Source organism: Fragaria vesca, linkage group LG1, assembly GCF_000184155.1.
Source record: "Fragaria vesca subsp. vesca linkage group LG1, FraVesHawaii_1.0, whole genome shotgun sequence".
NCBI classification, from domain to species: domain Eukaryota; kingdom Viridiplantae; phylum Streptophyta; class Magnoliopsida; order Rosales; family Rosaceae; genus Fragaria; species Fragaria vesca.
In genome coordinates this window covers 17,026,131-17,039,347 of record NC_020491.1, presented here as the reverse complement: position 1 = coordinate 17,039,347, position 13,217 = coordinate 17,026,131, and the positions used below count along the sequence as shown (strand labels likewise).

Below are 13,217 nucleotides of genomic sequence, written 5' to 3'. Positions count from 1 at the left end.
GCTATTAACACACCCCATGTTTTTTTATATCCACATATTTCAAATTTATTTACAAATTTACCACTTAAATTTGTTTTATGATTGTCTATGTTCATAAATAAAAGCGTTAATAATAAAAAAAAAGTGTTAATAACATCACCCTAAAAAAATAATAAAATATAAACCTTCGTAGGCCCGACACATCCTCCCGCCTAGATCTCTAAGCGATAGGCTTTTAGTCATCACTTGACTAGTGCCTAGCGATCTTTAGAACGTTGATTTGCAAGCTTTGATTTGAAACCCTTTGATGCTATTGTCATAACGTGACAATCTAAAGTAAAACAAGATTATCCTAGAAAATTTATTTGTTCCAACGATCAAGTCCACCATGTGCTTTGCTATCTCACATCACATACAGAATGTGATGGTATATACGTGCAAATTAGTATTTTTATATCAAGATGCATTTCAGGATGGAAGCATAAAAGCAAAACCGTGCGGGCGAGATCTTATCTTGTTATTTGGAGTGGGCGGCGACGACCTACCTGGGTTTATTGTGTTGGAGATTGTGGGAGTTTACTCTCACATCTACAAAAGTTTCTATGTCATTTCATTTATCAGTGTTTATGTAGAATACATGTTAAATGGATATAGACCCATATGGACCTCCGTATATATATATATATCTTGGGGAGATGTCAGAAACTTTCTTTTGCTATTTTGCCTGATTGTAATTTGATCTGTACACCCAAGAGGTTACAACAACAGTTACAACTGTTGGAACAAGTCGAATTTGAACGAACCATTGCATCAGAAGCATTGCAACTATTCGTTTGGTGTCTTTATAAGAAAGATGCAGACAAGGCAAAAAGAATAGAACAATCTCTACTCTTCTCCCTCTTCTATTTCTGAGAAAACACAAATACGAGTTTGCAAGAAGTTCTTGTTGGGTGCATAAACAAGAACTTGATAGTTGTATCCTGCAAGATAGACGTCCAAGGACTGTACAAGCACTAGTACGGGCGAATTTCTGTCTTAGGAGATTGCTACTGCAAGCCTCTATCAATTCGATCAAGTCAGTTTCATTCATACTTCTTATTAATATTATTTCTAAAATTTCTGTAATTACTGGTATAGATAGCTAGTGCTTAATTTCCTTACATATATATAAACTATTTTGTAGAATTCTATTTTATGTTATTATTTATCCAATCACTGTAAGTTTTTATCAATTGTATTTCAATAAATTGATGCAACCCCATATCAAGGATTGATCAGTATCTAATTTGATACTCCTGTTCTAACATATTGTTCAGGTCGGGTTTGCTTGCTTCATTTTTGGTGCAGATCTGGATTGGTGAAGGGTGGTTTGACTCTCCGGGGTTGATGGGATCGGTGATGTTGCACGGGTGGCAACCGATAGGTGGGACAGCGACCGCTGGGTGGGACGGCGACAGCGCTCAGAGGCTTTGATCTTTCCTTGGACGGGTTCTCCGGGTGGGGCTTGTTCTCGAGTTACAATTGGAGTGGGTTGGCTGTGTAGGGTTTGGTTGTCCCTCCTCTTTGAGCAGGGGTGTAGGTTTTCTGATAGGTTGTGTCATTTGGTCGTGTCGTCGTTGGGTGAGCCATGGTTATGATGTCGTGTCGTGTCCAGTGACTATTTTAACGTCGGTTATTTCTTGTTGTCAATGTAATGGGGAGGTTGTATGTACATATATGCTGACAGTTTTGATATATAGTGTTTGAAATAGTTGGTTCTTTTTGAAGTTGACTGTAAGGATGTATGATGTATCGAGATTTTTGGAATAGGTTAGATTACAGTTGAACCCTTCGCGATTTTTGTCCATGATAATTGCTGTTTTAGGTAGGGAGGAGAGTGAAGAATTTATGTCCACCACCAAAATCTCATAGTTGTAACGATGGATTTAATATAGAAAGTTTTCCTTAGAAAAAAAAAAAAAAAAGTGGCTTATTGGTGGTCGCTTGTGATGGTGACATGTGGTACAAATTTTGAGGTCGACATGGCCAAGTGTAAAGGTTTGAGATGTTGTACTATGCAGTGGTTAGGGTTTGGGAAGTCTGGGCAGATTTTTCTGGTGGTTAGACCAAGTTGTATGGTTCTGCCTGCTAGAGGTTCAATTGAGCTTTGTTTCTAGGAAACCCTAGAATTGGTGTGCTTTTGATACGAGAGCTACATAGGTATGGATGGGGCACATGCTTGGGAATCCTAGGAACAATTTTGAGTTTGGTTTTGGCTTCTACATTGATTAGCTACCTTAATGTGATCAGTTGATGAAAGGTGTTAAATCCCAGCAACACCCCCTTCCCCACTTCATGATTTACTGGAGCATAGCATAAGACATGTACTTGTCATAATGATTTTTGTAACTTCCAGCATGTGGCAGAACAGAAGTAAATGTGAAAAATCTGTTGAAAGCTCAATATGGCTGCATAAAGCGAGCAAAACATAACTCCTTGACACAAGTAAATACAGCATATCATAAGTTAGTGCTATTTAACATCTGCAGTCAACTCGGGGTAAATGGAGATGCAAATAGAGGTTACATAGTCAAGGAAATAGATTAGTGTGGATAGCCTATATACAATAATGTCGAAAGTCCTACCTAACCTATCATGCTTCCTACGTACGTAGTATATACGGGAAATATATGTGATCCTCTTAAAACATGAATAACCAAAACCGTCTGGTAATAACATTATCAGCTGCTTCCACATACAGACGCTTTATTGACAATACTTACGTAACACTTCAACCTGAAGCCTTGTCAGCATGCATTCCATAAGAGTAAGCTGAAATGGTTGAACCAGTCTTGCTAAGTGAGTGCTTAGCAAGGCTTAGACTTTTCTTACTTGCCAGCCACACGAACCAAAAGAACCCGATCCAACCTAGTAAGGGAACAAAATACGTAAAAAAAGCCTCTGTGTAATGGGAACTGGCATCATATTATAGTTGAACTATAGATCCAACAAAAACCAGCAATTATCAGGATAATGCAGGACAACAGAATTAATTTTAAAGCCTCATACCAGCTGCAACTATACACAAACAATGTAGCATACCTAAAATCAAGTGATCAAAGCGGGAGTAAGCTTAGTATCTTCTTATTGCTCAAGTAGATTCACTAAACATGTAGCCACGCCACGACGGGTAATACATACATTTGAAATTGATAAACGGAAAGGCGTCGACCCGGACAATTACCAGAGACACATAAGACCCCACAAGCAGTCTAATCAAGTTACTCAACGCTTTGAATTTGAAATATAAAATAAGGATCAAGTTACATTTGAAATTGATAAACGGAAAGGCGTCGACCCGGACAATTACCAGAGACACATAAGACCCCACAAGCAGTCTAATCAAGTTACTCAACGCTTTGAATTTGAAATATAAAATAAGGATCAAGTTCAAAGTGAACGCTGAGTAACTTGATTAGACTGCTTAATCAAGTTATTCATTTTACCCACCTAAGGTTTGGGGTTAACTTCATTTCAGTCCCCGTTTTCTTGATTGTGAAAATTTACCCCCTAAATTTCCTAATTTTCATCGGCTTTGCCCTTTTGCTAAGAATTCGTCAAATTTGACCATTAATTTTGACTTTATGGTTCACTTTAAGGACTAAAACAATCATTTAACGACAAAAATCACACTTTAGGTCCTCTTTTCTAAGATTCCATGTTAGCATTTAACGTCCAAATTGGACGAAATCTTAGCAAATGGGCACGGCTGATGAAATTTGGGAAAATTCAGGGGGTAAATTTTCAAAATTGAGAGAATGGGGACTGAAATGAAGTTAACCCCAAACCTCCGGAGGGTAAACTGATTTTTTTTTTTTTGTCAATTAAATAACTCTAATGCTACAACGAGTCTTTTGTGAGTCGAACTCACGACCTCCCACTTATGAAGAGGAGACTATGCCACTAGATCAAATGGTATTGGGCGGGTAAACTGAATTTGACCCATGAAATAAACTGAAATAGTTTTTTGCCCAAGTATTGTAATTTCTTGAAAATTTAGAAACCAACCAGAAGAACACAGTGATAGGTATGTTTCTGTGTAAAAACTTTCAGATGATAAAATTTGTTCTTAGATAAGTACTACTGAAGAAATAATATTGTACCTGTAGTTATCAGAACAGCTACAATTGCAGAAATTGTTGTAGTGGAAATAACAAAAATGGCAACTGATAGTGCTCCAATGTATATAGCTGCTACACAGGTAAAGAAGAGGGCCAAGAATCCTCCTGCAGCTGCCAAAGATAACAAAAGCGAGATAACAATGGCATTGAAAGTTGCTGCCAGGAAAAAAAGCATGAAGACAAGCAATCCTGTCAAAGCCAGAAGAGTGATTGTGCCAACCTGCAGTGAAAGATCCAATTGTTAACCAAATTATCTTAATATATTTCAATATCAGGGTATCGTAGGTGCAACTTGAAAGTTAATTGATTAAAAAAAATTAATTAAAAAAAACACCCAAAACAACAGGAGAATGAAGTTATAAAAGGATTGCATTTTTTATTGCCATTTACTATTTATCCAAGCTATTAGAAGTAACCATACCAAGGAGACTATTATTACTGGTACTTAAGTGTATCACAGAAGAGTTTGAATTATAATACAATTGCTATGAAAAGTAGACATATCGATGTATAGAATGCCATCAGAACAAATGCCCAAAAGCCTGAAAAGCAATAGTACACATTTCAGATGAATGAAAGAGATTTCTCATATACAAGCAAAGAACTGAAAGAAGCACAGAAGCACAAAAGCCTAACAACCTAGAATGACATCCAATTAGCTGCAAGTTGAAGTAACAATGAAAACGATCTTTATAACTTGAACTAAGACTAAGAAAACTAATATATTTAAGCCTTGGTTATGCGTCAAACATGTGCAATGAATTCTGAGATTTATTATGGAAAGGGAATCTAACCAAAATTAACCTCGGAAAGGATACATCTTGGACATGGAGAACCCTACAGGTAACCTTTTTCTTGTGAAGTGATAGTCTGACAATTTTCTTTGCGGCAGTATGGAACCGAGGACTCGGTGACCTAACAATAGCTGAAATAGTGTCACACGAACACTAGACAGAACAAAATGCTAGATGACTACTACAGCAGATAAAAGGCGCCTCGATTTGGTGGGTCCATACCCTTCAGATAACAACTAGCAGGTCTCCTAGATGTAAGATAAAAGAGGTACTTTAAGATAAAATGAATTACCATGCTTCTTAAGAGAAGCTTTACAGGACATCTGTGAAGATCCGAAGTCCTGATCTTAACTTATTGGGTACTTTTCTCTTGATTGAAGAAGACAACAATGTTCACTTGCTCAGTAACTGAGCAAGAAACATATGCTCAGTTAAATAGCTGTTCAGTTTCTGTTAAAGGAATGTGAAAGTGACCAAGGTGCTCAACTCAAATTTTGCACCGAGCTGGGCCTATAATTTGCAGAATCCAGCATATTCTTGTGAGAATAATAGCATCATTGACATCCAGAAGCCTAAAAGAACATATCCAGGGTTTCTGAGGAATGAAGACCTTGGGGTAGTTAAGCTTCAACACAAAATGGAATTGGCGTACTAGTGAAGGAGCACATGAATAAATAAAGCCCTAATGTTGATACATATGTACCTCCTCTTTTGAGCTGCCTTGGAGGAAAGTGGTCATTAAATCGATTTTTTCAAGCTGCTAATACATAGCATCAGATAATGCAGCTGATTATCGAATTTTCAGCCATGCAGCATAAAGTCTCTTTTGCTGCCAATATCATAATAAATATCTGTTCTGCAGGCCTAATCATAAGTACGCCAGCTTTCATAACTTGGATTCAAGTGAGTAGAAAACTTCCATTGTTACCCATAAGAAGTAGAGCAAAACACTGATCCATCCACAAACAATGCAATTCAATTTTGTGCCTTATAAATGGAATTTCTTTGATATATCAGGGGCACAAAATGGTGGAATTGACTTGCATAGTCGCATTACATCCCAAATATTAGAAAGGAGGAAGATAAGTGTTTGAACAAGAGCAGAAGAAGAAACAGCTAAGTCAATCAAATGTCTAGGAAAAGTTTTCCTTCCTCAGAAGAAGATACTTGAACTGTCTGGCAACTATTTCTCAGAAAACAATTTAGACAATCAAAGAGAATCTCAGAAGAAAGTTTCAGAAAGTGTGGGAAAAGGTATGCTTCATTACACTTGGGCATAAAGTAATATCATGGAAATACATAGGACAGAATTTTCAGGTATATCTATATTATTAATTTTTGAAATTAAGAAAAAGAAAATTCTATTAATGGAGGAAAATACATACTAAGTACAAGGTGGACATTGAAATAGACATAGAAACACTCATACACAAGAGCAATAACATGAAGATATCAGAGACATGAATTCAAAGCACAACAACTTTCCAATCCAGAAAATGCATACAAGGAACTATCTCTAAACTCAGGAGAAACAGATGCCCAGCGAAGTCAAGTAGAGAACTCTATCCCACACAAGTGATTAATCTCCTCCCCCTACCTCTGTTGGAGATTCTCTTATTCCTTTTCATCCATACCACTCCAAAACTAAAATTGTAGCACCGAACCTCCCAACACCATTCCTTTCTTCTTTCCTTGAAAGAATTCATACCTCACACAATAAGGTCTTGCAACGAGCTGAAGCATGCCATCTGAATTAGCCCCCCATTAATTAATTTCTCCCATAAGGGCATTACAGTGGGGCAGCAAAGGAGCATATGATCTGTAGTTTAAGCAGCATTTATATGCATCACGCACAAATGTGGGGAGAGGCACGCACAAAGAAGTTAGTCGCTCACTCTATCTGAACCGAACTAGAGGTATTCATCCTCCCTAGAGGTATTTTGGAGTTAAAAGAAACCAAAATAATGAAGAGGAGTTATGCAGTAATTGTTTCTGGTGTGACTTACACGAGAAGACACAAGTATGATCCAACCTAGATAGAACCAAAACTAGTGTTTCTAACCTAAGTAGTACATCAGTCTAACTCCCACATTTTGAGCACTTAGATTCCTTCAAACCCAAAGTTCCAAGCCAGAGTGCAAGGAAAAGGAAAACCCAAGAAAAAAGGATTACAGATCGCATTGACAATAAGTGATCCTCTATCTAAGATTTGTTATACAAATCCAAGCAAAGCAAAACTAGTCATACTCACAGAGATGACGAGGAGTGCTCGGAGAGGACTGCCCTGACGAGTCCAGGCAAGCACGCTCCGACCGGTGTTTCTAGAAGCTTCCGGAAATAGCGGACCATTCTGGGCGATAGAGGTCTTGATCCGGTGAAACAGCGGAGCAGCACTGTTGTTGGGGTCGGGAAACAGAATGGAACCAAAGAGTCGGTTGACGACAGCAAAGAGAGTGTCGTCCCCGCGGTGGATCACTTTGGTCTCCACCTCCACGTCGACTCCACCGTTCTTCTTCGCCATTAATTTTCTCTGTGTGGATTCGACACTCTCCACCAGTCTCTCTTCTACCTGACTCAGATTTCAGGCTTATTTTTGTTTCCTTTCGTTTATTTTGTTACTTATTTTTATTAAATTTGTTTTGTGAGGAAATTGATGCTTTTTTTCTTTTTTTTATGTTAAAAGATTTAAATTAGAAGGAGAAGCATTTAGAGCAACCAGCTCCAAAAAAGTTGAAATTTAAAGCAGTAGCAACCGGCTTAGGAAAGTTTAAATCCAAAGACTGAGGATGGTTATAAACATGACCCTGGTTGGCGACAGCATCAGCAACGAAGTTTGCTTCCCGGAACGTATGAGAAACAGTGATATGCTCAAATCCCGTGGCAATATGTATGATGTCATTCACGATCGAGCTTAGCTTTCAAGGAATACTGGTAGTGCATTTAATGCAGTTGATGACAAGTTGTGAGTCTCCTTCAGCAATTACTCTCGAGATGTTGTGATTTTGAGTAGAGAGAAGATTATCTCTAAGAGCAACAGTTGATTGGTATTCGATGCCTACTTTTTTTTTAGCGGGTTTTTAGTCTTAACGATAAGAAATGCAAAACAGATAAAAGACTACAATCCATGATATATTGTCTTTTATTAATACAATCTTGTTCAACAGTAGCTGGTCAAGAAACATTTGGTCACCTATCATTAGATCAGGGTATATTTTTTTTTTAGAAGAAAAAGAAATTATAATGAAGAGCCTCTTAGGCGACCAATACAAGAACAATCCATAACATCTCGAATCAGGGAATTGAGTTTCCAAGGAATAGCACATGATCCTTTGACACAGTTTATGAAAAGGGAAGAGTCTCCTTCTACTTCGATTTGGTTACAGCTAGCATCTTTTAGCAACAACGAGCCCTTCTTTTAAAGCTATGCATTCAACGAACGGAACAGAAGAACTATGAAGCTTCCACGCACTAGACACAAGGGGAGAGCCAACAGAGTCTCTAATGACAAACCCAGCAACAGATGAACTAGAAGTTACTGAGCCGTCAAAGTTTAGCTTCAACCAGTTAGGAGTAGGGGGAATCCATTTAATGGTCTTTAGATTTGTAGGAGAGCTGGAGGAGATCTTTCTGTTGATTTGACGATAGGCAGAGCCTGTAGCAGCTGCAACTTGAACAATGGCTGGAGGAGTGACTTGAGCATATTGGAAGTTAACATTGTTTCTCGCCTTCCAAATCTGTCAGCACATCAGCAAGCTGTCTTCAATAGTGTAAGGTTGACCATTTTGAAAAATAGAGACCAACCACTCCTCAAAATTGGAGAAGGAGGATGGGTTAGGCAAGTGGTTGACACTATCCTACACAACAGTAGCCGTCATGCAAGAAGAGAACAAATGATTGAGGTCCTCAACTCCTGAGGCATAGAGAGCACAAGAGCTATCAATAGTATTCATTAAACGAGCTAAAAAAGCTCTTGTTTTTAATCTACCCCTAATAAGCAACTGAGAAAAAATCTTAGCTTTAGGGGGAATATTCAACTTCTAGATCTTTTTCAACATATCAGCCTTAGAATGTGCATGCAATTTGCATTACAAAAATTAATTCAGTTAGCCACGGCAGAACGCCGTCACCAAAAGTCACTTTGTCGTCGCTAAAAGGCAACAGCGACGGCTTGGCGACAGCATTTTTGCCGTCGCCGTTGAGGGCGTGGCCGTTGCTTCTGGCTACGGTAACGAGCCGTCGCCACCGCATTTGGCGACGGCATGTTGCGACTACAAAGACCGTCGCTTATTTAGCGACGGCAAGTGGCGACTGCTTGTACCATCGAAAATCACCCATTGGAATTGCCGTCGCAAAGTCCAATTTATGAATTAAAAAAAAAAAATCTGGCAAGCATATAAGCATGCAAAATTTTTACTTTTAATTTTTCTTTTGGACAAAAGCTTTGAAAAAAGGATTAAACATATTGAAAAAGAAATTGTCACATTCAATTAAATGTCCTCAAATGCCAATCTTGCATAAGAACTATAAAGTAGAGTTTTGTGGATAAAAGCTGTACAAAAAGTAAATGAAGCTCTATACAAGAGTTTATAGAACAATTCAAAGTACTTCTTTTCCTCTACTTCAAGATTATATAAGAGATAAACTCACGGGTTTACAAACCAAAACTACAATGAAGTTAATAACTCTTCAGTAGTATGTTCAGGTCTAGCACCAAGTCTTGATACACTTTGTTCAAAGTTGCAAATCATCTGAAATTGTAAGGCTGCAGCATGAGCAAAGTAAAGTACGTAAATAAGACTACTATTGGTATATGATGATTAAGCAAACGGGCCTATATAATCTACAAGAAATTGCTAATATGTCATTTCTCTAGTGTTAGTAAACTGTATATGCATAGAACAACATGTCCATCATTGATTGTGTTTTAGTCAATTCTAAAAGTTTCACTACACATTAAAAAACATTATCTTTTACATACTTCATAAATTTGCCTAAACAACAGGCAAAACAGCTATTGCATATGCACCAGTCCATAACTCTAAGCACAGGCTTATTCAAGTATCATAGTAGATGCTTGAGCAACTATGTCACTCTAGTCATGTAACATTTTAACATTTAGCATTTAGGCCCAAACCCATTATTTCAAGAAAGTGATTAGTGTAGTTTCAACACATTAATGAACTAGGTATATCTTTACACTTCACACACACATGTATGTAGTGATAAACAGAAAACCACATACCGACGAGTTGATGATGTCTTGAGTAGTTGCTATAGAAGAGCAAAACTTATTTAGCTTGAGTTTGAGCAAATCATTCATTCAATATGTGATTATGAGAAATTAATATTGCAGTACCATTTTAGCTATAGGAGAAAACAATAAAAATGCACAAGATCATCTGCCGAATCCATCCACAAGATAGAAAATCAACCAAACATGTAAAAGTAATGTGAAACTACAAGAAATTCAAAGTGTAATCTAAACCTGCCCAAATTTTTTGTCATGAATAAATATGGGAAACAAAAGAAACATGTAGGTTCAACATCTAGAGTAAACATTTAGGATAATTAATTTCCAACATTAGAATTTAGAGTGCAAAACAGTTATGCAACTACCTTCTTGTTCCTTGACGAAGCTAACAATAACAGGCTGCTTAGTTGCATATTTGCATGTTTAATGCCCAACAAAAGTTGCTGCTTTTCATCCCTGGTCATGAAAAGTTCATACCATTAAACAAGGTGTTTATGCAAATCATAAAACTTTAAATTTCAACACAGAAAAGAATGACAATTTACATACATACATATATATATATGTAACACTGTATATAAAAAAGAGTATCAAAAGGACACCATGTATTAGCGAAAATGTCACTACTAGCAAACACCACGGCTTTTGGATAGTGTTGGAGATAGAGAACTCAATAAGCACCTCATATAGAAAAGAGATGGTATCAAGTTACTCCAATGTGAAAAACATGCCAAGGATACAAAAATGACTGAAACAAAAAAAATTATCTGTGACAGTTAAGGAGATGATTAAAACTAATGTGGGCCTATAAAGTTACTTTTCATCGCTAAACAAGGAAAAACAACATAAAGTTGCTGAGATAGGTATAAGAAATGCATGAATGACTACAACAAAAAATCGAACATACCAACCCACCAACCAAGATTAGAAAAGATAAAGGTAATCTTGTCTATACTCAATTACTCATTACTAAATCTAATATTGTTTAGACCAGAGTATCATGGTCATACACACACAGAGCATATCATATTAGGGGATAAATAAAACAAGATAGTATGTGCTGCATATTATAAGCCAAAACAAGAACCTTGATTCTGCAGAAGGAACAATAATCCCAAATTCGTAAACTTTAATCAAATCCAAGTCAGAACAAATAATAATGAAATAAACCAAGAACAAAATCAAGGGTAAGAATCAGAAAAACATACCTAGAGACCAGTAAGGCATGGGAGCCGGTCTTCCAATGAAAGAAGTGTACTGGTCAACCACAGCCAGTGGACTAGTCCCGGAAAAGAAGTAGAAATCAAACACACCCCCAATGACCTTATACGTCAAAGAATCACCTCTGGAAATTAACATGGCATGATTCAATCTAATGTTTAGTGTTAGTGACTTGGTGTTCCATCTAAAGCTTACGCCTAATATTAGAAAACGAAAACAGAAATAATAAAGATAGTAAAACGAAGGTACCATTGGATCTGAATGCGTTCCATCTGTAACAATCCAATCCCTAAATCTCTATCAAACCCCTAACAATCAAAAATTGAGAATTGAAAGGGAGAAAAAGAGAGAGAGCGTACGGCGCTGATGTGAGTCTTCCCGCCGAGAGTCTTACCGCAGTCGTCGATGGCGTCGAGCAAGGCCTTCTGGATCCGGTCCAGGCTATCCCTGTCCTCGATCCTCTCACAACGGGAGTCGGTGATGAAGAACCGCTTCACGAAGAAGTCGCCTTCGAATTCCACTGTGGCCTTGTCGACGCGGAGGCCGAGGACGTTGAAGACGCGCGTGATGATCCGTAGGAGGCCGATGCGGTTGCGGGCGCGGAACACGAAGAGCTTGACTGTCGCGCCGCCGAACGCGGCGTCGGACTCGGAGTCGGATGAGTTTTTCTAGAGTTTCTGGCATTGGCAGTAGAGGCATCAGGTTGGCCTCCTTTGAGCTCGACGGCAAGGCAACTAGGCTTTGATTAGGGTTAGGAACGGCGTCGTCTTGTGTGGGTGGTGTCTAGAGGCGATGGCCAGAGATTGAGTTTCTGGCGCTGGCAGTGTTAAGGAGAAGAGAGAGATATTAGGGGAGAGAGATGGTTGCGGGCTGGGACAGAAGAGAAAGTTTGAGGGGTGCTAGGGTTTCCTAGCATTTCATTTATACTTTCGGTCAAGAATTGACGTATTTGCCCTCAAGACTACTAACGTTCCAGATGAATCGGTGTAGAGACGAATGGCCAAGATCACCCTATTTTAAAATTTTAATCATTTTTCTAATAATAATTGTAATCAATTAGCTATTTTGATATATACGGAACTTTAAAAAATCAAAATTAATAGCTCGGGACATCAAAAACTTTTACGAAAATTCTCAAGCACTTGTGAGTAAAAGATGTGTGGATCAATGTAAAAAATTCAGCACATTTATATTTTTGTGAGAGGAATCCCTTTAGAGAAACATAAGTACATATTATATTGACTAGATTGACCGATATGAAAATAAAGACCGTTTGAGTTTATTTTTCTACACAGATTTTATAAATACGTGTTAAATACATGAGTGATGTTAAATTTATCTATTTTTTAATTTTATTACTTGGATCGCTCAAAATCCTTTTATGCTTACTAGTGTGTATAACATGTTTATTGGTTATAGAGGAAAGTATGCATTTCATAATGAGCAATATCGAACAAACATAATATTAAAAATTCGACCGTTGGATATAAACATTATACGGAAATATGACTATGGTAAAAAAATTACATGTTTTCGTCATCGTTTTGCTCTCGATCGACGCGGTCAACTCGAAACACTAAATAACCGTCAAACTAAAACGCTCGTATCTACTTCCTCACAAATTATTTTCTTGAATTTTCAACGCTCACACTCTCATGGGGACGAGATGTATCAATCCATATAAAATTTTTAGGACGTTTATGTCCCCGTGATAGAGCTCCCCTTGAAGCATAATCATATTCTAAGTTGACAACTAGAAAAAAAAAAAAAAAAAAAAGAAGAAATAATTGGCGACGGTGATAACTTGCCGTT

The 13,217-nt window shown here is 37.7% G+C and overlaps 1 protein-coding gene across 1 annotated transcript; it reads right to left on the bottom strand.

Moving 5' to 3' along the window:
- Positions 1 to 2,409: 2,409 nt before the first annotated feature.
- LOC101307435 lies at positions 2,410 to 7,554 on the bottom strand. Its single transcript, XM_004288347.1, has 3 exons — positions 7,185 to 7,554; positions 4,122 to 4,359; positions 2,410 to 2,886 (listed from the first exon to the last, which is right to left on the bottom strand). Exons 1-3 carry the CDS (start codon positions 7,452 to 7,454, stop codon positions 2,750 to 2,752), a joined length of 645 nt encoding a protein of 214 aa, XP_004288395.1. The 5' UTR covers positions 7,455 to 7,554; the 3' UTR covers positions 2,410 to 2,749.
- Positions 7,555 to 13,217: the final 5,663 nt, after the last annotated feature.

What these genes read in the sequence shown, in the direction of transcription:
- LOC101307435 (XM_004288347.1), bottom strand. Translation starts at nt 7,454, where the DNA reads ATGGCGAAGAAGAACGGTGGAGTCGACGTGGAGGTGGAGACCAAAGTG. An exon ending in GAGCACTCCTCGTCATCTCT is followed by an intron (nt 4,360 to 7,184) that starts GTGAGTATGACT and finishes CTTTCACTGCAG; the next exon opens with GTTGGCACAATCACTCTTCT. An exon ending in AGCTGTTCTGATAACTACAG is followed by an intron (nt 2,887 to 4,121) that starts GTACAATATTAT and finishes TTCCCTTACTAG; the next exon opens with GTTGGATCGGGTTCTTTTGG.